Here is a 13318-nt window from a genome sequence, read left to right as displayed (position 1 = left end):
GTTTTTTTTTTTACACAGGAAAAGCATGTAGTAGTTTCTTTGTGTAGAACTCAGGAACAACTGCAAGCAAACAGGCAGTTCCTGGTCTTCAAATTCTTCTGTATATACTTAATTTTAAGTACGTTTTATTTTTATTTTCATTCATTTTGTATAGTTATATCTGTAAAAAAAAAGGTATTAGAAATATTCATTCATGCAGACACTACACACACACAATATTATATATATATTTATACATGTATATATGTGTGTGTGTGTGTATGCATGTGTGTGTATATATATGTATGTATACACACACACATACATATACATATAATTTAGGTATTCAATTTAGTATGCTTGCAGGTATATTTTTAATATTTTCACAAATTTAAGCATTCAAAAAATTCAAGAAAATAAAAATTAAATGTCATACTAGTAATATAGTAATAGAGAGAAAGAGAGATAGCTATATAGCTAAAGCTATATCTATCTATCTATATCTCCACACATAGACCTAATACCCCAACAGAACTGTAATCTCATTGATCAAGTCCAATAGGTTTACCTTGCACCTGCAAATTCAAGATTATTTCATCGGATCCCCAGTTGTTAGTGGCCACACAGCTGTAATATCCAGAATCCTCTGCTTTCACAGTTCGGATGACAAAGCTGCCATTGCTAAAGATGCTTCTTCGCCCATCAGTCATCACTAGACTGGGTGTCCCGTTACTACCTCACAGGAAACAAAATGCATACATTAAAGAAGTTACAATCAAAATTACTCAGGATTGGATTAAACCAAGAGAAAACAAAAGAAAACTCTTGTCTCTTTTTAGGAATAGGAATTGAATAGGAAATAATATTTTGTTGGAGAATGTCAGCAATCAGCATGAGGACACAAGCTATTTGGGCTACAATCTGAATAACAAAAACTCCCTCTCTCCCTAGCAAAGTGGCACTTCACAAGGATACCCAATCAGGGAAAAATAAAATTCTGGGTTATAAAGTCTGTCTTTATAAATGAACAATTGCAATTATAGTGCATGGATTTTGCTCTTACAGTTTCAGTGCATTATTGTTGATTCAATGCTTGGCATAATTTTTTGTCTGAACATAAGCAGGTCCTTCAACTGTAAGAGTAATCAGTCTAGAAAGGCCTATTCAAAATCAATATGAACATGAACCACACTCATGAATGTTTTCATTTGGGAAATTAGTAGTGCTAGCATCTAAATTGTATTTTGCTACACGATGATGTCACAGTGATCACTGACAGTACAGTTAAACTGCCTGAGCCTGAAGTTAAATTAAAATCAGAAGTAGATTTACAGTTTTTAATATTTTCATATCCCTTTCTTTTTACTTTTCCCTCCTTTTCAGTACCTTCTGATGCTGCCTGCCAGCTAGTGTCAGCCACTGGGATATTCAGAACTGCTCTACTACACTTGTGCCTGGTCTCTGCATAAGGGAGCAAGGATAGAATACTCCCTCTCTCTTTTGACACACTCTTGAAATATCAAGCACAACAATGCCCCACATTTTGAAGCTAAAGTGGCCTTATTCAAGCTGCACATTTAGTTGCTGGTTACCTATCCTTCATCCATTTGACTGTAGGTGATGGGTCCCCAACGGCCTTGCAAGGAAGAATGATATCCTTCATCCATGGAGTTGTTACTGTGCCACTGAATGTCAAAATTCTGGCTGGAGCTGAGCAAATAAAAGAAGAAAATTGAAATGGAGTTTCTTTTCATCTAGTCAATAAGGAAAGAACACAAACACCAAAAAATAAATCTTTAAAGCAAGCGCCAACTTGTTCCAACCTGCATTCCTATTAAATAAATTATTTCCAACTCATACGATTGGGTATTTATTTGAACAGAAGCAATACTTAATACTTGGAGGAAAGGAAATCTGGGTAGTATAGAATGGGAAGGGCCTTGAAACAGGAAAGAATAAAACTGAGAAGCTCTTAATTACTGACCCTAGACATGGGGGTTTTCCTAGATTAGGAAAAGTTAATCTTTTGTGTATTTATTGGACAGTCAAACCTTATTCGAAAGGGATACCTTGGGGCAAATTGTCTCGTAAGTCATGCTTGCAGGCATAGTATCTACAACAGGGAAGAATATTATGAAGGCTTAGCTAATGAATTAGAGCATATCTGTCCTATGACATCCTTATTAAATTTTAAGTACCAACAAACAAAACGTCTTATGCACCTCACTGGGATAAAAGCTGAAATCAGTCTGAACTTATTGATAGCTTTGATAAACTTTTTATGAATAAAATGCTTTCAATGGTTCAGAAGCATTTCTCTAGGAATCCTTATAATTTTATTTCTTGCTCTTCCTACAGAAGGGGGCAATTATTCAAAAAGCATTGCCTATATGAAGTTATGCCTCCTAACAATCCTAAGATCATAGATTTTCTTGACACCTACTTTATGTTTGGGGGCTGGCTTGGGTAGCATGTTTTTCTTTCACCGTATACAGCAGGTCAGGGAATAGAAGTTATTCTGGCTATTACTGATATTTCCATTCAAAATCAACATTAATGATAAAAAGAGAACTATCACACTAGTTAAAATGTTGCAGTGTGGGCATCATTACAGTCCACAATCTGGCAAGAATTAGCAGTTTAAATTGGTATTGTAGATACTTATGGTACCAACTACACAGGTAGAACTGCCAAAGGTCATAATCTGACATGTAATTTTCAGTGGCTGCATCTACACAAGATGCTTACTGCACAGTAGTTCATTACTACTGCTCCATAGCTTGTTAATACTGCGCAGTAGTGTCACTGGGCACAAACTGTGATGTGATGCTACTGCACAGTAAGCGTCACTATGCAACCACGCGGGGAAGCTACTTTGTGGTAACGCCAGTTACTTGGTTATGCAAGTACTAAAAGACTGCACAATAACAACTGCACAGTGGGCAGCTTGTGTAGATGCACCCAATTAGGCCTATATTGGCTCAATGGGAAAATAAAAATCTTGGTTCTGATAATAATATCCACAATTGACAGACAGACAGATATTAACAGTAGAGTCAGTTTGGTTCATCTCATTTAGTGATATATGGACAATAAATCAAAATTATTGTAAGCTGGCTATCAAGAATTTACACCAGATAATAACGTAGAATGAATATTTTCTAGTGAAAATGCAGAAATTAACTAGGATGCTATGTTAATGACATAGAGAAAAATCTTAAGCTCTTCCAGTGTAGTACCTAACTCATTTGGGGTAAAAAAAAAAAAATGACTGAATGGTACCTTTGTGGTCCCTTACTACTGAGACCAGTCAGGGACAGTTCAGTCTGTGGTGAAACTTACAGTTCGGACATATGTAACATTTGGACTGGTTTAAATGCAGCTTAAACCTGAGGTGGACAGTCATACAATCCTATTGAACTGGTATAAAGCTACCTGGAACAGTGCAAAAGTGTACCTGCAAAATCAAGCACCCTCCAGAATTGGTTCACTGTGAACTGGGTCATTGTTACATGTGGACACAAAACAATCCATGACTCAGGTTTGGCCACCTCTGGGTATCCCATGCTGCATTGTTGCTCCTCCTTCCCTTCTCCCCCAGTGCTGCAGTTGGTTGCTCTGGTACACAGCCAGAACTCTACTGCCTCCTTTTTTTCTCTTTTTTTGGCATTTTTTTAATCCATAAGCTCTCTTACACAGCTTAGTCAATGAAAGCTATCTTTCTAACAACCAATTGTATCCTCACTTTCTACTTGACTGCAGCCTCTCAGCATGGCCCCCCTGTCTCGCACTCCCTGAAAACCCTTTCTGGGCATCCCAAGACAGTAAACCACACTGAGGATTTTGGTCAGGCACAGGCTAGTGAATTTTATTATACTTATGTTTAGGAGAGAAGGGAAAGCAGAAAAGTAAAAATGGCCCTAGTCAGTTCACCCACATGCTATGGCCCTCAAAGTTGTAAGTGGAAGCGGTCCTCCCGCCCTCCCTTCTCGCTCTCCCCTTTTCACCTACTGTAAAGCATACTGATCTTGGTGCTCACTCCCTTCCCTAGTGTTGGAGCCACAGCACTTCAGTGCGTAATAGATCAGCAGTTCTCAACCTTTTGCACCTTACATCCCAGCTATGTATGGTCAAAAAATCCTGGTCCCACCGGTTGAGGAATGGGGATAGGGTAGGTCCCCCCAGAGGCCAGTCAAGGAGCAGGGAGGGGGTGTCCCTCAGCGGCTAATCAAAGTGCACAAAAGTGTAATGGGAAGTCACCACCATGGCTTGAGTCCCACCTAGAGGACCCATGTCCCACTGGTTGAGAAACCCTGTTAAACTTTCTACCTGAAATGCGGGGCACTGTACATGTGGACACTTTGGACCTGTGACAAGTGTGAAGACAAGTGTGAACCAGTTTTCAATCAATGACATTTTGGAACTGTTCAATGGTTATATGTATCCATGTCCTTAGAGCAATCCAATGACCATGATAAGTTGCTAATGGTATCCAAGGGGCCATTGCCACAAATGAATATTATAAGGAACTTTTATTTTAAAGCACTCTGCTCATAGAATAACTGATCTGGTCAAAGATATGGTGAACTTTGCAAGTATCTCATCAGAAATTATTCATATGGGGTACATCAACATGAGATACTTTACTATGCATTAGACTAAGCTAATGCTCAGTAAAGTGTCCTCGTCTACACACACTCAGCTATTACTGCACAGTAGATAAGCCTAGTAGTATCTAGATTAGTTCAGTAGTATCTAGATTAGTTTAGATATTACTAGATATAGGTACTAGAAATCTGAATTAAACTAATGCACTTTTGACTCTGAGCAGGAGCAAATTGCTCCCTCAGCCTAAGTAGTAGGGGGCCACAGAGGGTGGGAAAAACTGTCTTGGCTTCTTGGAAGCTGCCTCCTAGCCATGTGGAGATTGGCACAGTTCCAATCTCTACAATGTCTGGGAGGCAGCTGCCAGACATCAGACATCCCCGGCCCATCAGACATCCCCTGCCCAACAGAGATCAGGACCAGCCCCCACGCCCCTTCTCAGCCCAGGGCTGGCACCTGGGGAGTCTGGAGCTACCCCTGGACACTGCAAGGGGCAGAGCAGGGCAGGAGCAGCCCTAGACTGACTCTCCAAATCAGCCAGGCCCATCCCCCCCAGCTCAGCAATAGCTGCCCCACCGCCCCAGCTCCCAGCTCTTTGGGGAAAAAAAGCCCCATTCACTGGGTGCTGCTGGGTGGGGGGGCAAACCCTGCTGCCCCGCACTGTCCCATGCTGCATGTGGGGCTCTGCACAAGCTCCCCCAATCTCCCCCTCACTCCCCTAGCCTCCCAAGTGGTGCCTCACCCAGGCCAGCTCTGGCCCTTTAAGTAAAAAAAAAAAAAATGAGAAAAGCACCACTCACTGTTCCTGCTGGCCCAGAGGTGATCCCCACTGCCCCATGCCGTGTGGGAGGCTCTGCACAAGCCCCCAAAGCCCTGAGGCCACTGCAGGAGCGATGAGTCCCAAGGCTTTTCTCATTTTTTTTTCTTAAAGGGTCAGAGCTGGCCAGGTGGGGCAGACATGTAGGGGGGGGCTGGGGGTCTTGTGGCATGCAGTGTGGGGCAGTGGGAGGCAGCAGGGATTGCCCCCCCTGCCAGGCAGCACCCAGTGAACACTAGGGCTTTTCTTTAAAATGCCAGGAATTGGGGTGGGTGGGGCAGCTGTGGGGGAGGCTGGAGGAGTGGGCAGGGCATGGGGCCTTGCAGGGGTCCCCCCATGGCCCCCTTCCCCCTCCCCCGCCCGTCGTTCTTACCAGCACGGAGTCTGGCTACAGCTCCCTGCTGCAGCCACTGGGGACTGTCTGAATCATCGAAGCTCTCCGAATCTCTTCCAAAGATTCGGAGAGCTTTGAATTGATTTGGACCTTTTAATTGGTTCCCTGATTCAATTCAGATTCAGAGATTTGGCCACCAAATCGGGCTGAATCTCCTCCAGATTAACTCACCGCCCAAAGCTTCACACAGCGCTAGTAATAAGAATATATTTTAAAAGTTAGCTCAAAGAAAAAACCTCATGTCATTCTAAAGTTTTAGAATGCCTTGCACTAGTTTTAAAGATGGTAGATTCAAATTTAAGACTTTCAATGTAAGCCAACATTCTATTCTTTTCAGCATTTTATGAGGCAGCTCAGATTGCAATACTATATCTGGGGGAGAGGATTTTTTTTCTGATTTAAATTAGAAAAGCTCAATTTGTTTTCTTGAGTTGCAGGAGAGAGATAAATAGTTTCCCCAGTTTTAATGGGTTCCTTTTGTGCTCCATAACTCTAAGCTGTTTTCTTTCTCAAGATTAAATTTTGTGACTTTAAGAGATAGTCCCATTATGATAGCTAGGGAGTTAGGCAAATAAATCCTAATGTATATTAGGGTGATAATACAGTACAAGAGGCCTAACTAGAGTCTTGAAAAGCTAATAAATTCAAAGTTAGGATGACAATTCTGTCTTTATTACCTCCAACTGAACTTAACACTGAAGCAAAATGTTACTGTAGCAGCTGTGGTCTATAATAGAGAGGGGCTGTATTTCAGTTTTAATATACTGATTTTCCCAAGGATGTCTCTTAATTAAATTATGACCTTTTTTTGGTCCGGAAAAAGATGTTAAAAAACAACATGCTGAATTTGCATACAACTGCACTGTGTATTGAAGTTTTAACCAGGAACTTTTTAAATCATGCATGTCACTCAGAATTTGCATTTAATAAACCGTTTTGCACCAATTCAGAAAACATGAAAATGAGAGCCAGTATCAAATATAACTGTGTTTTAGCCTCTAAAAACAATATCTAATGTAAAATTATACATAAAATAACAGGCCTTGAAAAGAGAATGGAAATTACTTCAGTGGGACTACTGAGATTCATAAAGCGAAATTTATTCCACATACTATGTGATCAATTTGGATGGTTGTTGTGTGGATTATTTTGTAGTATTATGGAAGCCTCAACCTCTCAAGAAATTTACTTTGTTTAAAATTTTAATTAAAAACACAAGGGGAATGTCTACACGTGCATTTATGCCAGTTTAAATTCACTGCGCAGTAAGTTACTGCACAGTAAATGAGAATAGGCCAGCCTCTACACTTGCAGGCATTAAAGGGCATTAACACTATGTGTGGACTGACTTAGGACTAAAGTTAGTCCCAAGTCAGTCCACATTCATAGGGTTACTGAGCAGTAAGGCGTTTACACATGCATTACTGTGCATTAACCGACTGGGTGTAAATTTGATAACTGCATTATACAGGTATCAAATTACCATATTTGATAAGCAGCCACTGGGGACTGTCCAAATCATCAAACACCATCTGAATCTTTTCCGGTGATTTGGAGAGCTTTGAATTGATTTGGACCTTTAAATTGGTCCCCTGATTCCATTAGGATTTGGAGATTCAGCCACCGAATCGGTCCAAATCTCCTTTGAATCGAATCACCACCTGAAGCTTCACACAGCCTTAATTAGTATGGTTTTTCCCATGACACATTAATGCACAGTAGAATCAATCTACTGTGCATTATCTCACGCAGATGCACACAGTATGTTCTAACTTTATCACATAATGTTCCACAGATTTAGGATGGTCTAAGTGTAACATGTAACTTCACCCATGGACACCTAAAACTGCAGTACCTTGGTGAGAAGCGCTAACTAAGAACTGAAACTACCTTTTCATGGTGAATTTAATTTTAAAAGATATGTTTTGAAACAGAATGAAATTCTTAAATGTCTCACATGGCATAAATTCTAAAATATGCACCTTAAAAATATTTCTATGGTTCCCCTAGCATCTGATGAAGTAAACTGATGCTTATGGAAGCTTATACCATGAATCTCTGATTTAGTTAGTTTATAAGGTGCAAATCTACCCTGCCTACTGCATGACTTCAGACTAACATGGCTAACTACTTCTCAGAAATTATAACAGGCATTTATGAGTTTAGTATGCTTTAATCCTCACAGATTAATTGAGAGAGCTATGCTTGTACTGTTTATTGCTCAAAGTAGTTTATCATTATCAGAACATTCTACATGTGTACAAACACCCTACTATCTTTATATGACAGCACATGATGTTGCTATAAATTCTCTCATCATTAAGCTAGCATAAAACAGCTCTGCGATATTCCTTTGTCCCCTGCTTCTCTCTCTTCCCTTGTTAGGGAAGTTTATGTAGTTTTATATCTAATTTTATTATTTTGAGTCTTATTATATAAGTTCACATCCTGAGACTAAGAGATGGAGAGCCAGAGTTTTAAATCAAAAGCCACAGTGTACTCAACCCCTTTCTCCAGATGGCACAATCAAATCTTAAGATGAAACTGTGCTGGACATTTCTGAATAAGAAGCTTATGGCACCTCACCGTATCTCAGCTTAATCAGAGAACGGCAAGTATCAGAATAAAGCAGTAAAATGTACAGACAAGTCACAGAGCTCCTGTATTCATCAGGGGATGCTCTGGGGCAGGAGTTTCCTTCATTTATTGCATATTACAACAAGAATGTGCATTAAAGAAACAGAAATATGGTGTGAGGATGCTATTAAGTCACACACCTGCAACTGCATTTTTAAAGCAGAAATCTAAATATATATATATATTTACCATGAATGTTAGTACAGAGACTAATCAAACCAAGAGAAATAGAACCTTCATATTAAGATACCCTTTCTGTTTGCAGTCACATAGGGTGCCTGTAGATGTAAGGGGAGGCTGCTCTGACATACTGTAACTACAGCATGTTGGAGCAGACTCAATTAATCATGTCTGCTGGAGCATGCTAATTAGCCCACTCCAACCAGCCTCCACATCTCATGTATCAGTGGCCCTGCACTTCAAAATGGAGCATGTGTAAAAATACTTAGTTTTCCCTGTGGTCTCAGATTACTATGGGGGGTCCAATTCTGTCATCCTTATTCACCTTAGAAATCCTTTTTATTCAGGAGTAGGACCAAGGAGATAAAAGTAATAAGGTCCTACTCCAGCTGGAATTGCTCTGAGAGGGTCATTCCATTACTTTCAGATTACCAAATTGGAGCCTGCTCTAGCTCTTGTATTCCAGGAGTGGATGATGCAGTTAGCTATGTCAGCCTTATGTCACCAGAGGAATCCCTTACATTAGTGAGACAAAGGAAAAAAGGTTAAAGAAAACATAAATGCCAGCCCAAAAAGATGAAACAGTGGGAAACTAACATTGGAAGAAAATAAACCATTTCCGCAATTCACAGGAGTTCTTTGAAATGAATACTGTTAAAGGCAGATTGCAACATAAAATGCAGTTAATACAAGGTTTCTACAAGAGAATTACTTTATTGTACATGTTTAAGAGCCAGTTCTACAGAAAAACAGCTGCCTACAAAAAGTTATTACAAAAAAATTGTTTCTAGAGCAGGGGCGCTTAACCTCCAGCTCACAGGCCAAGTCTGGCCCTGATGTTATGCAATGCAGTCTGTGGGACTCGCCATGGGTCGAGAAATTTGTTGGTGGAAGTGCGGCAGTACTGATCTCTTGCTGCCAAATTTCCAGACCTGCAGGGAGCCCTGGGCCCTGTGTACCATATCAGGTGCCTGATCATAAAACCATAGAAAATTAAGGTTGGAAGGGACCTCAGGAAGTCATCTAGTCCAACCCCCTGGTCAAAGCAGGACCATCCCCAACTAGATCATCTCAGCCAAGTATGGAGATTCTACTACCTCTCTGGGTAACCTGTTCCAGTGCTTTACTACTCTCCTAGTGAGAAAATGTTTCCTAAAATCTAACGTAAGTTTTCCTTGCTGCAACTTGAGATCATTGCTCCGTGTCCTGTGATCTGCCACCACTGAGAACAGTCTAGCTCCATCCTCTTTCAAACCCCGCTTCAGGTAGGAAGACTGCCATTTAATCCTCTCTCTGTCTCCTCTTCTGCAGACTAAACAAGCCCAGTTCCCTCAGCCTCTCCTCACAAGTCATGTGTCCCATCCCCCTCACCATTTTGTTGCCCTCTGCTGGACTCTCTCCAATTTATCCACATCCTTTCTGTAGTAGGGGGCCCCTCATGCACAGGGCCAGGAGAGGGTGGCATGGGCCACCAGGGCCTGATCCTGGCATGCAGAGTTGGTGCCAGACCCCAGTGCCCAATCCCAATACATGGAGGCAATGCCACATCCCAGGGTTCAATCTTGACATGTGGGGCCAGGTAAGGGGTTGTGGTAGGCCCTGTATGACCTGCTCCTAGTCTGCAGAGGCTAGCTGAGTGTGGCCCAGTCCAGGTATGTAAGGCTCAATCTGGCCTGAGGACCAGCCCTACACTACTCATCTGACCCATGGGGCCAAAAGCATGAGTACCACTGCTCTAGAGCCTTACCAATATTTTACATTGCCTTAATCTTAATGGATCTAGATGGAAAATCTAGGTCTGTGCAGGGAAGTGAAATAGACAACACAACATTCAGAGAAGGGTTTGAAAAGCTGAGGAATTCTTGGAGAGGGCTTCAAAGCACGCAGCCTCATGAGAATTAGGAGCAGGGCATCACGAAGCACACCCTCCCCCCCGACCTGCCTATGCACCCCCTGACCACAGTGAACCTAGGAACCCTAATGAGGGTCCCTAGTAGGGAGATGAAACTGACACAGAGGCCTTCCCCTTTCCCATCCCTGCAGACTGTGGCTTCCTAGCTACATTTCAGAGCAGCCCCTTACCCTGTATGTGTTAGGAGGGTGAGGAATGGTGCAGTTTGGGATGCCTGGAGGACTGACCAGACATTAGGCATGAAATGCTCTGTGTCCAGACATAAAATTGAGCCAGATCACAGAGGACCAGCTCAAAATGGCACTTGATATTGTTGGTGTGCTTTTAAAATATTCCAGGAAGTTAGAACTGGATTTAAGTGTCTCACATACCCACAAGCTCCCAGTAAGACATGCATTGTTTTGGGAAGGCAGAATGAAGAAGAAAATCAAGATTTTTTCCAGAGCCATGGCTGAATGCTGGTCACATGGTACAAGATCAGAATCCACTTGCTAGTGTCACTTGCCCACCATTTGCTGCCCAGTCAAAAGTTAGACATTTGACCCTGTCACAATCACTGCCAAACTAGCAGTAGTTTATGGATGAACAGCCAAAAGCTACTGTCAACTCAGCAGCAGCCTTAGCAGAGTTAAATTTCTAGCTTTCAGCTGAGCAGCAAGGGCAGGGCAAATTAAACCAGCAAATGGACTCTGCTCCTGTTCCAGGCAGCCAGAGGGGAGCACAGCTGCTACAAGCCATTCCAGCACCCCATACCTCCATTCCAGCACAGAAATTAAGTTTCCTCACTTAAGATGAGCACCCTAATTTTGGAGAACTACTGTTTGGGGAAAAGGTGTATTTGTATGTGAGTAAATCTGGGAACTGAGGTATGAGGTGAATGATCGTTTTCATCAATGATTCTTTTTAAACAATCTCCAGCCTTGTTCTGTGAGCTACAACACTTGTGCTGTTGTCTAAGCCCACCAGCACAGAATTGCCTACCCCTGCTCCCCTGTCTCAGGGAAGGAGGAAGTTTGTAGTTAGCTTCAGTAGTTCATCCACTTCACTCCCCAGGTCTTGGATGACATCCTCTTTACCAGCCTGCCTACTGGCTGCGAGGTGGTCTTTACCTCCCTGATTCTCTTCTACCTGGCTCTGTAAGATAATAAAGGAAGGCTATAGGAATTCAATTGATTCCCCCTTGTGGAAAAAGGCAGAGAACAAAGGGAAGCTGCAACAGGCCATATTAGGACATGGTGACCAAAAGTGTCATGCTCCTGGCTGTAACAGAAACTTGAATTTCTGCTGCAGAATCCTGGAGTTTACAGGGCCCTGGGTGAGATGAATGGGTCAGGCAGATACGCATCTAAACTCTTGGGCTTTAAAATGTATTTAGGACAGTCATGGGCAAAGTCTGGCATGTGGGCCAGATTTGGCCTGTGGCAGACTCGTCCAGCAGCCCCTGCTTGCATCACTGCAGCTGGTTTCCATGGAGACCCCAGGAAGGGTGGGGCCATGACAGTGAAGGGCTGGGATTTTGTGGTGGTGATGGTGTGGTCCAGAGCCAGGGCAGAGCTGTGATCCACTGCCCACACACTGTACCAGGGTAGAACCACAATTTGCTGCCTGCATGCCCTTGTCCAAGGCATGCAGGCAGAAGATCATATCTCTGCCCTGGCTCCAGACCACGCTGCCACCATGACAAAATCCCAGCCTGAGCACTGGAGTAGTTCCCCATCCAGTTGTGCACCCTGCCAGTGCTGCTTGGGCAGGTCTCCATGGAAAACCTAGTCCCATGCTGTCATGGCTCCACCCTTCCTAGGGTCTGCATTGATATTAGCCACAGTGATGCAGTCAGGGGCTGCTGGGAAATGGAGTCTGGCTGCTGGCTAGATCCACCATTTTGCCCACCCCTGATTTAGTATGTGCAAAGTGGGCACAAACAGAAGTGTAGCTCCTCTCTGTAACTCATAGCACTTTGCAAGAAGTGTTCTGAGTTGCAACGATTCCCCAGATGAAACTGAAGTTCACTGTTGGGTCCAGGGAGGGAAGGGGACATTGGGGAATCCAGCTGCTGGCTCCAAGCCTGAAGCTGGTTTCCTTTAGCAATGAGCCCTCCTCCCTGCCAGCCCACGTCCTGTTTTCAAAATGGGAGGAGGAAAGAGAGCAGAGTGAGATCATTTTAGGAGTTCCCCAGCCAGCTCTGGAGGGTGCGGTGGGTGGATTGGAGGCCTCCTCCTCTGCTAATAACTGCATAGATTTCTACTGTTCTGGATAAATTCCCCAAAAGCATAACTTCTCAATTTCCTCTTCCTTCATTGACCGCATCACTACCTTATGGACAGCCTTGTGAATCTGCAGATTCAAATCCATCTGCCTGTGCATCATTTCATGTTGATGGGGGGGAGGGCGCAGGGGAGGGTGCTCCAATCCATCTGCCCTTTGCTCAAGTGCTGGCTGAGGGTCCCCTAGAATCTAAAGGGGGGTCTCCAATCCACACATCCCACACTGAAGCACTGGCTGAAAAACCCCCAGACCAAACTCTCTCCACTCCCTTTCCCATTCTGAAAACAACTCTGAGGCTGGGAGACAGTGCAGCCACATGTTACTGAAGATGCTCTGTTTTGAAACTTCTTTATCTGAAATTTTATGCAATTGTAAGATTTTCTTGTATTAATGCAATGAGAGTTCAGATTTTTGTGAGATCAGGCCCTTTTAAAGTATTTTGCAGCCACGGACTCCTGTTTGGTCATGGATGTAAAGCACTTTCAGGGGCGAGATTGGGCAAAAATTGTCACTTCTGTCTGCACCTAGT

At 42.9% G+C, this 13318-nt stretch overlaps 1 protein-coding gene across 1 annotated transcript in view; it reads right to left on the bottom strand.

The window, feature by feature from the left end:
* The window catches only part of DSCAM (DS cell adhesion molecule), a 737680-nt gene that overhangs the window by 98113 nt on the left and 626249 nt on the right, over positions 1–13318 (bottom strand). Inside the window, exons 22-23 of the mRNA XM_019523886.1 lie at positions 1572–1689; positions 548–711 (exon numbers count right to left, since the gene is read on the bottom strand). Of these exons, the coding sequence (XP_019379431.1) occupies positions 548–711; positions 1572–1689 (282 nt within the window). The remainder of the gene's footprint in view (positions 1–547; positions 712–1571; positions 1690–13318) is intronic.

The sequence above is a fragment of the Gavialis gangeticus genome, unplaced genomic scaffold (assembly GCF_001723915.1).
Source record: "Gavialis gangeticus isolate Ggan-Ray unplaced genomic scaffold, GavGan_comp1, whole genome shotgun sequence".
NCBI lineage: Eukaryota > Metazoa > Chordata > Crocodylia > Gavialidae > Gavialis > Gavialis gangeticus.
This window is presented reverse-complemented; position numbering and strand designations above follow the sequence as displayed.